At 40.1% G+C, this 15,746-nt stretch overlaps 1 protein-coding gene across 2 annotated transcripts in view; it reads left to right on the top strand.

Annotated features, from left to right (window-relative positions):
* Window positions 1-15,746, top strand: part of EIF2B3 (eukaryotic translation initiation factor 2B subunit gamma) — a 104,268-nt gene that overhangs the window by 59,881 nt on the left and 28,641 nt on the right. For both annotated transcript variants that reach the window (XR_009278001.1, XM_058842841.1), the window contains exons 6-9: window positions 9,607-9,737; window positions 10,377-10,570; window positions 14,506-14,583; window positions 15,297-15,445. Coding sequence is in view for 1 of the 2 variants with exons in the window: in XM_058842841.1 (XP_058698824.1) it covers window positions 9,607-9,737; window positions 10,377-10,570; window positions 14,506-14,583; window positions 15,297-15,445 (552 nt within the window). In the remaining variant the exon portion in view is untranslated. The remainder of the gene's footprint in view (window positions 1-9,606; window positions 9,738-10,376; window positions 10,571-14,505; window positions 14,584-15,296; window positions 15,446-15,746) is intronic.

Raw genomic sequence — 15,746 nt, 5'->3', positions numbered from 1 at the left:
CAACTTCATCAATAACTGCAGGCCTTTTTGTGGGACCATGATACTCCATAGTGGCCACGTGCCTGACATACCAAAGCATGCTTGGTTACAGCACAGTATTCTGTGCACCCAGGCTGCTCCTAACGGAAATTTTCTCTAAGATAAAAGTTAAAATGTCTTAATTTTATTCTCTTAGTGTGACTTACAGCATCATATTATAACACTTCGGATTCTGTAAGAAAAGTGAATTTAGGGAGGGAATGAAAGATGTCATTCAACTATAGAATCACAGAAATATTTAGAGTGGGGAGGGATGTCTAGGAGGATCTAGTCCAACCTCCTGCTCAAGTCTAGCTTTTGTGTTGCTCAGGGTTTGGTTTTTTTTTGCAGTTGAGTTTTGAAAATCTCTAAGGAGGGAAACTGGGCCTTGTCCCACTCAGTGAGTACCACTCAGTAAAAAGTTATTTTCTTTATGTCCCAGTTGGACATACAACAACAACTGCAACATTTCCCTTGTTGCAGCTTGCATCTGTTGCCTCTTGTCCTCTCACTGTGCACCTCTTGGAAAACTCTGTCTTCTGTATCACTTCACTTGTGGTAGTGGAAAACTGTAATCAGGTTCCCCCGCATCCTTCTCTTCTTGAGGTTGAACAAACCCAGCTCCCCCAGATTCTCCTCCTGTGTCATGTGCTCTTGGCCCTCTTGGTGGCCACAGCTGGGCTCGCTCTGATCTGATAACATTAAAAATGGTTAACTGTTTTTTCCACTGCGTGATGTGGTTTCAGTTTCCTTGGGTAACCTTCAGTCAAGCTGACTTTTGTCTTCACGTGAGATGCGAATTCAGAGCCAAGAAGTAATTAGCTTACCCATCTTTGTGTGCTTTTTTTTCCCCTTTATTTTTTTCTTCTTAAATCATTGCCACTTGGGCAGTATCACCCTAAGCATTCTTTTATCAATGCAGTAAATTTTCTGTACCCAGCACTACTTGCATGTAAGATAATATTTTGGGTAAAGTTATTATCTTGCCCTGCTGGGCATCTCCCTGTGAGATCCTTAGACTATGATATCATATGTATGTATCTTGCAGTGGAAAACATAATTCCCTTGTATTCTCCATTCAGATGATCTGAATGTACAATTTTCAAGGTAATGTTTTCCTTTATGTTCCTCTCAGTTTTGCTTATAAATCTCTCTTCTTCTACAACACCTCAGTCACTGACACATCCTTCTGAAATGCTGAGTCCCCTTTTACTGACAGGTTAAATTTTGGGTAAAGAGAGAAAACAATTATTGTCTTCCTAGTATTTCACTTTTTCTTACAGTCTTTTTATTCTAGGTGTTAGTTCAATGTTAAATTTCATTGTGCCTTAGCAAGGCAAATGAAACATGAACAGTCATAAGTATGTCTTTAACACTGTTGCTGACTTTATTACTGCACTGAATTATTGTGGAGGGAGACTTTTAACTTTCTGCCTATAGATGGGAGAGTAAATGCTACCAGTGACAATAGGGCACACATACATGAATAACTAGCTAAGAAGTGTCTTCCTTAAGTTAGTGAACCATCATTCAATCGGTAATGGTACTCTGAGTTCCATTTTGAATGTGATAAGGAGTCTAGAGCGTGAGGTAAGGGTTGATCTTAGAACAATCTTGAATCAAGGAGGAGCAGCTGTGAATTTAAGTAAAGAGAAAAAACTAAAAACAAGAGGAGTATGACATTTTAAATAGCCTCTGGGAAATGCTGAATGCTGTCTAGTTAAGCTACTGGTTTTGAAGAAGTCCCAAGAGCTGAATGGAGAGAAGGAGTGGTATTTCCCCTAAATCAAGGATGCAGAGATGATCTGTAGCTCACACAGCATTTTACACCAAACTTTTATGGATTAATACCACCTGGAAAGAATATTATGAATAAAAGCTGTCTCGTGAAAAAGAGGAGATGGGATTCATTGGCCAAAAAGCTTTCAAAGTTCTTCAAGAAAGGATAAAGTGAAGACAAAAAAAAAGTCTAGTCTTATCACAGACAAGATCATCTTGCAAACATCGTGGTAAAAAGAGCAAAAGAGTTGTCCTACAGGAAGGGGTGGAGCAAGGATTAGCAATCAGTATAGAGGATAGGAGTTAAGGTGGAGTGATTGCTGGGGAGAAGGGTGTAGAAATGGTACTTGTGCAGGTGGAAGCAGGATCAAATGACACACCAGAGCTTCCAGTTTTTTTCCCAAACCAGAGAAATTAGTCAGACTGAGGATAGGTCTGTTTGATTGCAGATCACCAAACACAGTATCTGCATGGAGAAAAGCAAAGTTGTGTGGGCATCTCCCAATACCAGTGGAGTGAGGTCAAAGAGGTTGCCCACGTGAACCTACAGCCGTGTCTGTATTTTCTGACACTTAACATGTTTTATACAAGTCTGAAGTGTTTAAATCCATTTATCTAAATACATAATTATGCACCTAAAGTTTACATAACTCATGGGTTTATGGATACATGTCAGCCTTATCAAATGCATCGTATATGTGTGTTTGTTTAGGCAAATTGTCAGGATACCTATGTTTCTTCTTCAGAAAAGGAGCCTAATTTCAAAGGAACTTAGAAAAAAGTTGGTAACTCAGACACAGATGGCTGCAAAGGCGGAGGTGGGAGAGAAACGGGAAAGATGAGTTCTGGCAGGGAATCACATTTGTTGCAGGTGCGCTTGTTTCAGAAGAATGGGATGCTGTCTGGGAATGAATGAGAGCCATTCCTCAGCAGTGTGTACAACCTGCCAAACACCCTGGGTGGCCTCCGACGGCCTCAGAGACTTTTGGTCAGAGAGAAGTTCTAAAAATGTCTAAACTTGCTGGCATTCCTGTGCAAAAGCTGTGTTAGTTGGGAGCTGTGGGGTGTTGCTGGCTGTTTGGCAAGTGGACAGAGGTAAGGTTACTTAGATGACCTGAGCTGCGTGTGCACACGCTTTCAAAGGATTTGAGTATGTAATTGAGGAGTTTTAATTTCTGTGGTCAATTTTTCAGAAAGCTGCCTTGTTTCCCAAAGGGCTTTTTGGCAGAAGTGGAAGTTAGATCCCTGCTCCTTTAACTGCATCCAGACTTGGTGGAACTTGAGAACAGCTTTTATGTGGTTTGCATCCATACCATCCCTTTCATACTTTGATCTGGTTCCTCTCCGTGTTACGGTGTCTGTGACTGTCACTTGAGTGTCTTCTGTTTTCCCTCCATCATCGGGAATGTGGGGTTTTGATGGTGATTCTGCAGCTTTGGGAAGTCATTCATAAACTTGAGCCTGCAAAGCAAAGCTATGCAGTTTTACTGGCTTGCTGTGTAATGGCTTTTGAATGAGTCATGCACGTTCTTCTGAGCGTTGGGAGTATGTTGCTGTCAGGCTTAAGGGTTTTAGTTAGAAAATAGTATGGAAAGACAAATGAAGCACAAATGCAGTCATATGGAATTACATTTTAGTAGAACATTTCTCAAAATTTCCTTGTCCTCTCCCTAAGCTTTTAACTTCAAAAATAAGATACACTGACAGTTAATTAATATGAAATGGTGGCAGGGTGTGAGAAATATACTTACTCTTTTTGTGGTCCAAATTTTGAGAGTAGAACAGGAGAAATAGAACATAGGAAGATATAACAGATGTTTAATGCTGTGACTGACAAGTGCTGCAACTTATTGAATTAGGCACAATTAATTGCCTGGTATTGGTGTTACTGTTTTTTGGCTTGCCTGGTTACTTTGGAGTTTTCCTTTATTGTAGTTGGTCTTAGGTACACCAAACAAAGGCAAAAGCATTATTGCAAGATGTAAGGGCAGAATTAACCTTCTGCAGAGATGTGGCACACCCAAGAGATTTATCACTTGATTTTTTTTTTCCTTTTGTATGTAGTCCTTCTCTGCTTTCTCCGCATTCTTAGCATGTCTCAGAAATTCCAGCATTTTTAGTAATGAATCAGTGAGAAGAAGGGTAAAAGTCCTGTAATTTCTTTTACCATTGTGCCTGTTAAAACGGTGTTGTGGGAAATGGACCCAAACACTGTCTTTTAAGCGGTGTTGGGTTTGAGGCAGGTGGTATTAACTCAGGACTGCATTAACTCTTTTCAAATCTCTTTCCTGTTTCCTTGAGGAAACATGCCTGGTGTATATATGTGGCATGGGCTGTTTGCCTGCCTCTTGCATTGACATTTTAATTTGGTCCATGATATAAATATCATTTCCCTAATCCCCCTTGCCCTGACCCTGTTTTGTCTGTTTTGTCTTTTCTTCAAAGTAAGTTGACTTTTTTTCTTGAAGGAGGGGGGAGGAGATGGGAATGGTGGCTGGCTGGCTGCTCTAGTTTGGAGCATTAAATGCTCAGGGAAAAAATCTCAGAGTAACTGTTGTTTCTTTCTTTGTATTCACATGGAAATTTTTAATCTCCATCAAAGGATCAGGAGAAAATAACGTTGAGATTCAACAAGAGAGCTCCCAGCTTACATGGAATTTTTAAATGTTATTTGGCTTTATCCTTTAAACGATGAGAACCATGAACTATGTACCTACAGGGTTCAGAATTAACTTTTCTCTTTCTTCCAATACACCCTCGGTTTTTTTTCTTCTTCCCTCCCTTTTTCTTACATCTTTATTGTTCTGTATAAACATGCAACTCCTTTCTGGCCAAAACTGTAAGTTGCCTTAGGATTTGTTTAGTTGTATTTATGTATACATTTCTAACATTAATTATGACTACCAGTCTGAAATACAGCCTCATGTTCTTTTGATGTGATCTGAAGAATCTCTGTTGAAGGCCATGGAGCTAAGATCAGAACCCAACCCAGTGTATGCTTGCAGAACTGTACAAGAGATAACATTTGCCTGTTTAAAAAATAAAAAGAAAAAAAAAAGGATACAAATAGGTATGAAAGGGCTAATGATCTGCTTGTTTGTAGTGGGGAATCACAAGCTCTATCTGCACCTGTAGATGTAGCTGATTGTGCTGACAGTGATAGCTAGGCAAGCCCCCTGCAACCGCCCATGGAGGGTAACAGCAGATTTCACAGGTGGGTGCTGACAGCAACAGTAGATTTCATGCCTCATCACAGATTAATAAAACAGGGAGGATATTAGAATGCTAATACTCATTAATACTATTTTATGGTGTTTAACATTAAACGTGGAAAATGAAAATGAATGACAGCCGGTAAATGGAACTGACAGTTGTGTTCAGGGTGTCTGAAGCTGGTGAGAATTAGCTGCAGGAAACAGAAGCTGTTGGATGCTCCTATTCCTGCTGTGGATCAAGCCAAACAGCACCTACAGTTACCTAGACTTGTGCAAGACCATCTAAACTTAGATTCAAATAGACTCTTGTATTATTGTAAAATATTTTATGAGATTCCTTTCCTTACCATCACTGGTCAGAACCATTATTTTCTGTGTCCTATGACAGTCTCCAGCAATACCTAAGCATATCTAAGCAGTACCAGCAATATCTAAGAGCAGAAATCACAGCCCATAAAAGCATAATTGTGAAATCCTTTTTTGTCTTTTTTTTAAGGGGACAATATTAGGATTTTTTCCCCCAAAACTCTTCTTGTGTTTCAGTTGGCTACATTGTTCTTCATTTCTTGCTGAAGTTTCAATAAGCTGCATCCCAGAGGCAGTTGTATTTCAGCAACAAGTAAAAGTTGGCCCTCTGTGGGCCATAATGTAATGTAATATAATATAACATACATAGATACAAACTTAATTCTGCCATGTTGTAGACTGTTTTAAGTTTATTTATGGTTAGAAGTCTCTGAAAACCTCTGCATAGCTGTGTTCAAATAATAAGCTTATTGACCTAGGGTGTTTTCACTCAATGTTCTTTCATGAGTAAAACTTTTTAATTAGCATGAACCTTATCTGTGCCTTTACTGAGATGCAAAAATCCCAGAAACACTGGGAATACATAGAGTGCAGGGACTAGCAATAAAGGGATTCTAAAGGTGTAATTATGTCTTGCTGGTAATAACAGTACCTGGTAAAATAACAGTTGTCTGACCAAGTAGCCATTTTTGCACCTTAATGTTTTAGGTTTCAAGTAAAATTAATCTTGAATATTCTAGGTTTATATTGCCTAAGTCTGCAATCTACATAGTTGACTACAAGTAACTGATGTGTTTTCTAAGCTCTTAGGTACATTTAATATTGAATTTTCCAGGAGATTCTTTTGATTTTTAAATATTTCATCTTCACTTGAATTCCCAGTTTTTTCTTGCACTTGCACCATGAATTTCAACTGCCCAGTTGTCTTCATTTCCCCTACTTACGCGCCATCTCTTGCCAACATCACCTGTGGTTGTGACCTGCTGCGTGAATGGCAGACTCCATGCCAGAAAAACTTCTGTTTGCATGCTTAAAATGTGATCAGTATCAGTCCTTTCAAAATTACTCTTATTCTCAGGATACTGGAGGCACATAAGGTGCTTCAGGGATTAGTGTGTCACCCTCTCTTCATTTACAAACAGACATCTAACAGCGCTCTCCATCTTTGGTGATTTAATTGAAAACCTACTACTTTCTGTTGAGGTGAAAACAGACAGATAGAACTTCAAAAAGTTTAGGGAATGAAAAGTCATGAAAAAGGGCCTGTCACTTGGGCTAGATTTTATGAAAACATATTTATTTTGGCAAATGTTTCTCAAAGGCAGGTTCATGTTTATGCTCTCTACCGTCTGGAGTTTGCTCTGAGGTGTCAAGAGCATGCTTACTCCAGGTTGGCTTAGAACTGGATTTCTGCCAAAATTCTGTATGCCCTCCTCTCCTTCCGCTCACCCCTTCACTTTCTTTGTCCTGGTTGTAGCAGATTTTTCCTTCTGTGGATCTCAGTGCATATTTCATTTTCACTTCTTGGTGGTAATGAAAACAACGAGCTGTAGAAACTAGGGGGCTTCAAGTTTTAAAACCCGAAGAGAATAAAAAAATTATGCTTTCTTCAGCTCATACAGTCTTACTTTTTTTTTTTTTTCTTTTCCTTAATACAGGCATGTGAAGTTTGGGATTTGATTGTAAGGATTTTAAATACACTAGACCAGAAACCTTTTTGGTTTGTCTTCTTCTGTAACTAGGTTACAGGCCAATTGGTTCTTCCAAACTTGTGCTAATTTTTGCCTTTCTTAATGAAGGGTCTTCAGTCCCTCTGCATCTCCTTTGATTTAAATCCCTTTCCTAATTCCAGCTAGATGTTTGATTTCTCCTGCTGTTGACAGACAGATAATAGTCTCACGCTATCACTTCGTAGATCTTAATTTGCAAGATCTGTTGCAAAAAATCCCCAAATCTTTCTCACAGAGGGCCTTACTGTGTATTTTTACTACTTTCCAAACACAAATTCCTTTAATGTTGCATATAAATGGCTTCAACAGCAAGCAGAGGCAAACCTTCCTGGTTTTCCTTTTCCAGTAAGAAGGATGTGTTTCTGAGCCACATCTTATGGATGACCTAGAGATTTGCTCCACCTTTGGCAAAGGAATGTGGCTAGCACTTCAGAGAATTGCAGGAAAGCATCAGGAGCCAAGAAAGATTAAACCATCAAAAACCAAGCAAAACTGGAAAACTTTGTCTTTTCCCCTTTCCACTGCTTTCATTTCCTACAGTGTTGTGTTGTCCTCTGCATCAGACTATTTAAGACTGCCAAATACTTGGGTATTTTATAGGTAATATATCTTATAAATGCCATAGCCAGCCTCTGAGGGAAACAGAGGATTGTCGGTTTTGGATGAAGTATAAAACCCAAGCAGGAAATCATTGCTGAATGGCACAGCTGCAGGCAAACATTGTGAGCTAGTAAACTGCCCATCTGCACAGCCACACGTGTGTGGGAGCGCAGGGCCGGCGTGGCCGCGGCAGAGCGCGCCTGTAAGTGGTTAGCAGGCAGAAATTCGGTGATTAAAGAATGAAGTGTTTTGCTTCGTTAGTTCCTGAAATATGGCTATCTGAAGGTGATTATAATCTTATTTTCAAGCAGGAGGAGAGACTAAAGACTAGAGGTTTTCCTTGTCTGTAATAAAACATAAAAGCAAAATTTCAGAGGTGGGCTGCAGGACAGAGGATGTGACACAACCTGTGCTGAGGACTGAAGAAAAAATTTGTCAAGAAAAAGAACCACACTGTATTTGTCCATAGGGCTGAACTGGCAATCACATCTGAATCTTCCTTCAAAGTTAGAGACAGGAAAGACTGTTTTGGTCCTTAGGTCTGCTTCACTGTCATTGACCTGAACAGGGGCCTGGGTGGGCTTTGAGCTGGTCTTAAAGTTTGAACTGTGTAAGATCCCATTTTGCTAGAGATTTTGCCAACCAAAATAATTTTCACTGTACTCATTCTAGTACTTGCCTTTCGTAATTTAATCTATTAGTTAGTTCCTAGTTTTGCTGTCTTCCATTCTAAACAACTTCTCTTTCTTTGTGGGTTATTATTTGTTGAGTTCCTCTAGCCAAACTCACTGTGTTAGTTCTCCCAATCCTTCCTCTGAAGTTTAGCACTTCCTCTTACACATGCCAAGTTTGAGTTCATTTTCTGCATGATTTTCCCAAGTACTACTTTAAATAATCCACAATTCACTAACTAAATGGAGATTGTTAAAATAATGAAACAGCAACAATAAAGCTCTTTTAAGACTGCACTTCAACTGTAAAAGCTGTTGATTTGGGGGTTTTTCCCAAATATTTTATTGAAAAATAAAATTTTCTTCTCATAGTCAAAATTAAATTAGCGGGGTTATAATCCCATTGCACAATAGACTTTCTACATTGATATTTGTCTTTTGGGAGAGTGTTTTGTTGACTCATTACAATGTATAAATCAATGCAAAAGTAGAGATAATCTAGGGATTGGGACCCTTGTTTAAGGTATGGGTGGCATGGGATAAAATTCCTCATGATTTCCCCACCTCCTAGTATCACAGTATCACAATGGACGTAATAAAAATTGAAATCTGTACAAGGGGAAGATGGATGTATTGCCAGCTGAAGCCTCTGGAAGCTTTCTGCTCGCTTATATGTTTTGTATTGGAGCATCTAAAGAGCATGAAAGTCTTGGGACCTAAACTGAAATGTCCTAATTTCTCCTGGTTAAAATACTCAGTCTTTAAAATTATCTGGATGTGTCATTTGAGCAAGAATATCATTAATATATGGATCATAAAAAATTTAATTTAAGGATCTGATATTTTATATATCCTTGAGCGTTTCCATGTTTTTATCACAAAGAAAAGGAGCTGCTTTGGTTTTTCCTCTGTGGGCACTTTATTCTCTCTTTTCCTGTCAATTGATGCCATTTTTTAAGCCACATAAAGGCACTTCAGTTTTTGTCATTATGATGTTGGTACTTTCTGCATTCCATCTGCACACAAGTATGAATTATAGGATGATGACAAATTATAGTAATCTCTGTTAAAATATTGGGGATATAGTTCTGAATATGAAGCTTCTTCCTAATTTTGAATATTCCTTTATATTTTAATGCACTGAGGAAGCAGGTGACTAGTGGACATTGTCTTAATGTCTTGCCATTTCAATTCATCCTCATGAAGTGTGCAAAATGATGATGTTATGCAAAGAAAATGAAGATATAAGTTTTAGCATTCACAGACTTCATGTGTCTCTTTCTCCAGGACAATCACATCTCTCCGGAGTGAACTGATTCCACATCTGGTTAGGAAACAGTTTTCTTCTCCTGCATCATTGCAGCAAGGACTAGACAACAAAGAAGAGGACCAAAAGAAAAAAGAGCAAGCATCCCTAGGTCAGTACAATACCAAAGATTTGGGTTTATGGAAGTTTTAAAGCCCATATGCTACAGCTGAGTTATGAAGTAGAGCACAGAAGTAGCCTGAAACACTGTTTTAGAGATTCAGTTATTTTTTCCTAGCAAAGTTTCTAGCATATTTCTTTTTCAAACAGTATTGTGTACTGTATAAATTTTTTGTCCTCCCTTATTTTGGTGTAAACCATAAGCAAATCAGCTAGGGGCTCTGTGGTTTTTTTTTTTCTGGATAAAAAGTTAGATTCATTTTTAAAATTGTAGTTTTAGGAGTGAGTTCCTAAAATTGGGTAGGACAACAGACTAAGTTGTAACCACCCTGCACTGGGAACTGGACAGGATCTCCAATCCTGCAATTTATTTTTAGCATTTCTGCTGTCTCCTTGTGTGACCTTGGGCAAAACATTGCATCTGTCCTGATTCCTTAATTCACACCTGCAGAATAAAAATAAGCACTTACTCACTACATGTGATAAAATCTGTTAATGATTGCTGAGTATCTAGCCATGGAGATGAGGTGAGGCGAAGATTTCCCTTCACCAACAGTATTTTAATAGTATTCCTCTTCAGAAAGTATTTCATTAAATCCTGTCTAACTTCATGCATGTGTGTGTTCTCCAGACATTTATAGTTTCATAAAGGAAGATAATAGCTTGCTGAAACCTGCTCCAGATAACTCTTGTTGGAATGATCATAGAGGAGATATGAATGAAACTCTCCATGAAGGAAAAGTGCGCTGCTACGTCCATATCATGAAGGAGGGGTTGTGCTACCGAGTGAATACTCTTGGACTGTACATTGAAGCCAACAGACAGGTGAGGAAAATACAGTAGTGCCACCTGGGAATACAGCAGTAGCTTACAGGACATTTCACCCTGCAGGAGTGACTCCCAGTGATACAGCTGAGGAGTATGTGGGAATTGAACCAGTGCCACATTTTCCAGGCACATCACCCTACTGCTTGCTGGATAAGGATGTGAGGCCAGGAAACAGTTCTGTCACTGATTTACTCTAGATTTGATTTAGCTGAGAAAACCCTCACCCTACACACTCTTGTGGTCTTTTGGGACCTGCAACCAAAGAGCCGCAAAGTGTGGAAAATAAGAATGAAGGTAGCTTTGATGGCTCATTTGATCAATGTCTTCCGTGTCCTAAAAGCAAGATCTGTTCTGACTGGACTCTCTCTAGCAGATGTTTGTTTGTGATAATAACTAAGATTATTAGCAATTTGAAGAAAGACTTAAACTACCCTTTCATTTAAATTGCTTAATGATTTCCATTATAAAATAAGTCTTTTATGAACAGGTTTTCCTACTGTGGTACTCCAGGTACATAGGTGAACTCTTGATCTGATGCAGTATCTGTTGAAGCTTTCACTTTCACACTAATGAGAATTCATAAAATTAAAAAATCGCAGATAGGGAAATCCTGTACTACCTAACAAGCTGATGATTAAAAGCTCTTAATATCTTTGTGGGGCAGGGATTTGGCTTTTGGGGGTTTTTTGCTACATGAGCTGATGCAATGTACAAGTTCTCTGTACTTTGCTCCTGCTAGTGATGAACGTCATTGCTATAAGGAATGGACAGTTTCCTCTAGTTTTGAAAGACCAGTAAGGAGTGCAGTAAAGAAAGACTCAAGATTCCTGGGAGTGTGGCTGGAAAGGGGATAAAGTTGTATTGGGAATTCTGGAAGTGGTCACTGCCTTGCCTTTGCTCTCAAAATCTTTGTTGATTTCTTTCTGACATTAATTAATGGATTAATTAATGCAAACCAGAATTGCAGAATGACAGCATGAGTTTACACATTGGAGTTCTTTCTCCTTGATGCTTGTAGAGGAACACAAATAAAGTTATTTGTTTTGTGCTTAGGGAGATGGGGAAGAGAGGCAACACTGCTGTCAGAAAACTTTCCCAAAAATAGCAGGAACAAGTGTGCCCAAAGGGTTAAGGGAGAATACCACTTGCTAAGGGAAGTGTGCGTGTACATTTGGCAGCAGCCACTTCAGTAAAATGTTATTGAGTTAAGCCAGTCAGACTCCATGTGGGTTTTTTTGTGTTGGTTTTTTGTTTTTGGTTGGGTTTTTTTTAACCTAAATATTCTACATTTTGGTTAGTTCAGGAAGTATGTTTGCTTCTGGGTGGTACAAAGAATTAGTGTTTTGAAGTCACATTGGGGCCTTCAGTGTTGGAAAGGATTTTCTTTGAATTTTGAACTCTTTCAGGATGGTAAAATTTCTAAGGAAACTATGTGGAGGTAAAACATAAAATGGAGCTTAATGAGGAGTTGTGAGAAAGTAGTTCCTTTTTTCAGTTCCACTGCATTTTGTTTTTCTTGCTAATCCTCATAAAAGATGCACATGTAATTTCATGAGAGGGGGTGGGGTTACCTGTTTTGTTGGTCTCTAAGGAAGATTTTGGGTGTTTAGTTTGCTCTTATCTTGGCCTTCACAGACCAGATTCTGATCCCCTTCCTGCAAAGTCGGGACCTATAACTTTGAGGTCCCAAAGGACAGACTCACGCAGCAGTAGCAGTCCAGTCCAGTAGCTGTGGGAAGGAATGGCATCCTAACCCATTGCCCTTCTGGTGAGGAAACACTTTGCTCACATCATTTCACTTCCAGCTGGGTTTCTGGATGCCTGCAGCCTGTGTGTGGGCAGGTGGGTTCAGGAGGGAGTTATCTTCAATAGCAGGAAATAGTTTCTTTGTAAGATGAATTAAATCCAAACACATCTTAAACCTTCCCTTGACCCAGGCACTCCCTCTGACTCCTGCCCCCAGTCTAACCTTTCTTTTCAGAGCAAATTGCTTGAGCTTGTAGCTTTTGTGGGTTACCCCTCAGTCTGCACTACCACTGACTGATTCTAATAAGAGCTTTGCTCTGCCCAGTAAAATCCTTTATTTATTTCACCACATCACCTTTCCACTGAGGCGGGCAAGAGCCTTTCTTCATTTTTTTCCCTTCCTGCAGATCAACACTGGATAGTAGGAATCTTTCCAACCTGTAGGTATGCTTTAGTGTGCATTCCTCTCTTGGATCTTTGTGTCAGGTGACATGTCAGGACATCCTTCACCCAGCCAGCATCACCCAGGCAAATTTGCCTAGTTTGTGGTGTTCTGGTAACCTGGTGGTTTTCTGTAGTGCCTGCACCTTGGACTGAAGGATCTAATCTACTCTTGCTTTTTAAAAAATACACAAAGTCCAAGTCTAGTGGGACGGGCCAACTTCAAGATATAAAGAGCTACAGATGTACCCAGATGTACTGGGGACAACAGGCAAATTGAAATGATAGCTCAGAAATGTGAGCTCATCTGCTCCCATCTTCTTCAGATGTCTGGGATTTGCTTTTTGAGGTTTACTCCTTAGACATCAGTTCTTGTTATCCCAGCTTTCTAAGGAAGTAATTTTACAGAATTGTGCTGTACAGCAGTTCCTTAACAGCAGCTTTGGAAATTGCTGGCAACATTCAGCCAAATTTAACAGAGCAGTAGAGATCTTGGAGATAAGCTTTTCTAAGAGTTTGGTAAAAATAGGTACTTGGGTAGAGAAAAGGGAAACTTAATGAGTGTTGCTTCCTCCCTTGAAGCAAGCTCAGTTGCACTGTCACTGTGCTGAGACTCCAGACGGCCTCCTAGATGGACAGACAGTGCCCACATCCTTGCTGGTGAAGCAGCATGTGTAGAGCTCCACACCACCTCCAGCACATGGTGCCTGTCATTCAGCCATACCATTTGCTGTGACACAGAGCTCTTAGCCTGCATTCATCCATGTGTCCCTATGTTCCTTTGACTACCATCTCTGTCCTACCAAGAGACATCCTACATTGCATCACCCCTGCCAGTGACTCTGTAGCACTGTGTCTGTGCATTGCTGCAAGGCTCCCACCTCCCTTGATATCCCCATCTGTGCTGTCATCACTTCTGTGCTGTGTGACCTTGGCCTCAGCCTGACACCAGGAGATGCAGAATGCTTCAGGCTGCTCTTTCACCCACAAAAGGAGTGATGGAGTGATATCCCATCCTCGTACAATGCTGGCTCCTCTTCCTTTAAGGAGCCAGTTCAGAATTGCTCTTCGTGGATTTGTTCTTGGCTACCTCATGGGCTGTGTCTTTATTACCACTGCTGCTCTGTCTGCTTATCTAACGCCTGCCTTCTCCCTGTCAAGAGCCCTTTCTTGTGCAGCTTTCTATCACCTGGAATAGCCACTTGATCAACTTTAGTTTCTTTCTACTTAAACATCTGAAATACAATTTTGTTGCCCATGCCTCAGAATACTATCTTATGGAATGGGCTGGACACAGTCATCTTTTTAGGCCAGTTTACTGGTTTGTATTTGTTATTACTTTCTTCCTTCCCTTACTTTATTGGACAGTATAAAATATGCTGAGCTGCATTTGGAATGGCAGATGCTAGACACTGTAGTAACATACAGGATGTCACTGTGTTCAGCTGGAGCCAGCCTGCTTGCTGCTGTTGATCCACTGCTTCTCCACAGGTGGGAAGCTGAATTGAAAAGAGCCATGTAGTGCACTGTGGTAGCAGTGTACCTGTCTCCTTTAAAAAAGTTGGAGGAGATAAATCACACATAACTGGTAGACATTTGAAATGCAGTGACCTACCTTTTCCCATAAGTTAAAATGTTTATGGCAAATACAGTAGTGCAATGGAAACCAAAGCCATCTTTGAGATGTTTATGTATGTGGGTACAGCACTAGAATGTTAATTTGTGATGTGGGTTTTTTCATGCAGGTTCCCAAATTATTGTTTAATCTGGGTCTGGAAGAGCCACTGGTTCATGGGTCTGCACAGATCACTGATAGAGGCATGGTAAGTGTTCCTTTTTCCCATCTCGGCTGTTTCAGTAGTCTGCAAACACTTTGTTTCAAGAACTGCTTTCTAAAATTCAGTAGTCCTACTGTTGGAAACTAAGCCAAGTTCTGAAGTGTGGAATGCTAGAACATAGGTGATACAGCTCAGAGTCTTCTGTAGACTCACTCGTGGGTTCCTGCCTTTCAGTCTCTCTCTTTTAAAATATTTGGTAAAAGGTCTATCTTACTCCCAAGTCAGGCACTGCAGCCTCTTCTTCCCTAATGGTAATTCCTGGTAGTTGAGCAGTTTGCCTTCCTAAGGACACCAAACTCAGAAAGGATCAGTATTTGAGCTTTGCTTTTTGCTAACGAGCTTTGGTCGAATACCAGCTTCGAGCCTCCCTTTGACAGGTGTCACTGGGCAAACCTGAGTGAAGCCAGTGAGTACCAGCAGGACTGTGCCTACCATGCTTACCTTTCTACATGAAGCCTACGGAGCCAGATCTGCTAATGAAGTTTTACTAAGCTAACAGACCTTGGGAAGGCTGTCAAACTGTCTGCCTGTGGGGTGGGCCCTAAATTCTCAGGTCTTTCCTCTGAAAAGGATCCCTCAGGAGTGGAGCAGGGTAAACTTCGTTGATGAGTGCTTGAGACATGGTTTGGGAGAGGTTTACTTACACATATTGAAGAACTCCATGTACTTTTGCTAGTTTCTGTTCTTATCTTCCCAAGGTTGGATCAGACAGTATGATTGGGTCATCCACACAAATCGGAGAGAAGACATCCATCAAACACTCCATCATCGGCAGCATGTGTACCATAAAAGACAAAGTTAAGATAACAAACTGTATCATCATGAATTCTGTTACAATTGAGGAAGGGTAGGTTACTTTTTTGTACCTTAGTTCCCTAAATTTGCAGTTTCTTTTTCTAGATAGATCCTGAGTCAGTAATTTTTATCGTGTAAAGAATCCTCAGCCAGAAGAGATGATACCAGGGGGTGTGTTTCCAAGGACCAAGTCACAGATAAGTCTCTATAAGCAGTCCAGAAGTGCACAACTGAAATGAACTAACAAGAGGGCTGCAGTCTTGGAACATAAATTTCTTCTTTTTACAGTTGACCCTGTCATCCTCAGAATGTGTAAGAAAGTTAAGTGGATGTATGAGTCTGTATGAGCTTGT

This window comes from Poecile atricapillus, chromosome 7, assembly GCF_030490865.1.
Source record: "Poecile atricapillus isolate bPoeAtr1 chromosome 7, bPoeAtr1.hap1, whole genome shotgun sequence".
Taxonomy (NCBI): domain Eukaryota; kingdom Metazoa; phylum Chordata; class Aves; order Passeriformes; family Paridae; genus Poecile; species Poecile atricapillus.
Note: the sequence above shows the minus strand (reverse complement) of the source record. Positions and strands in the feature narration are given on the sequence as shown.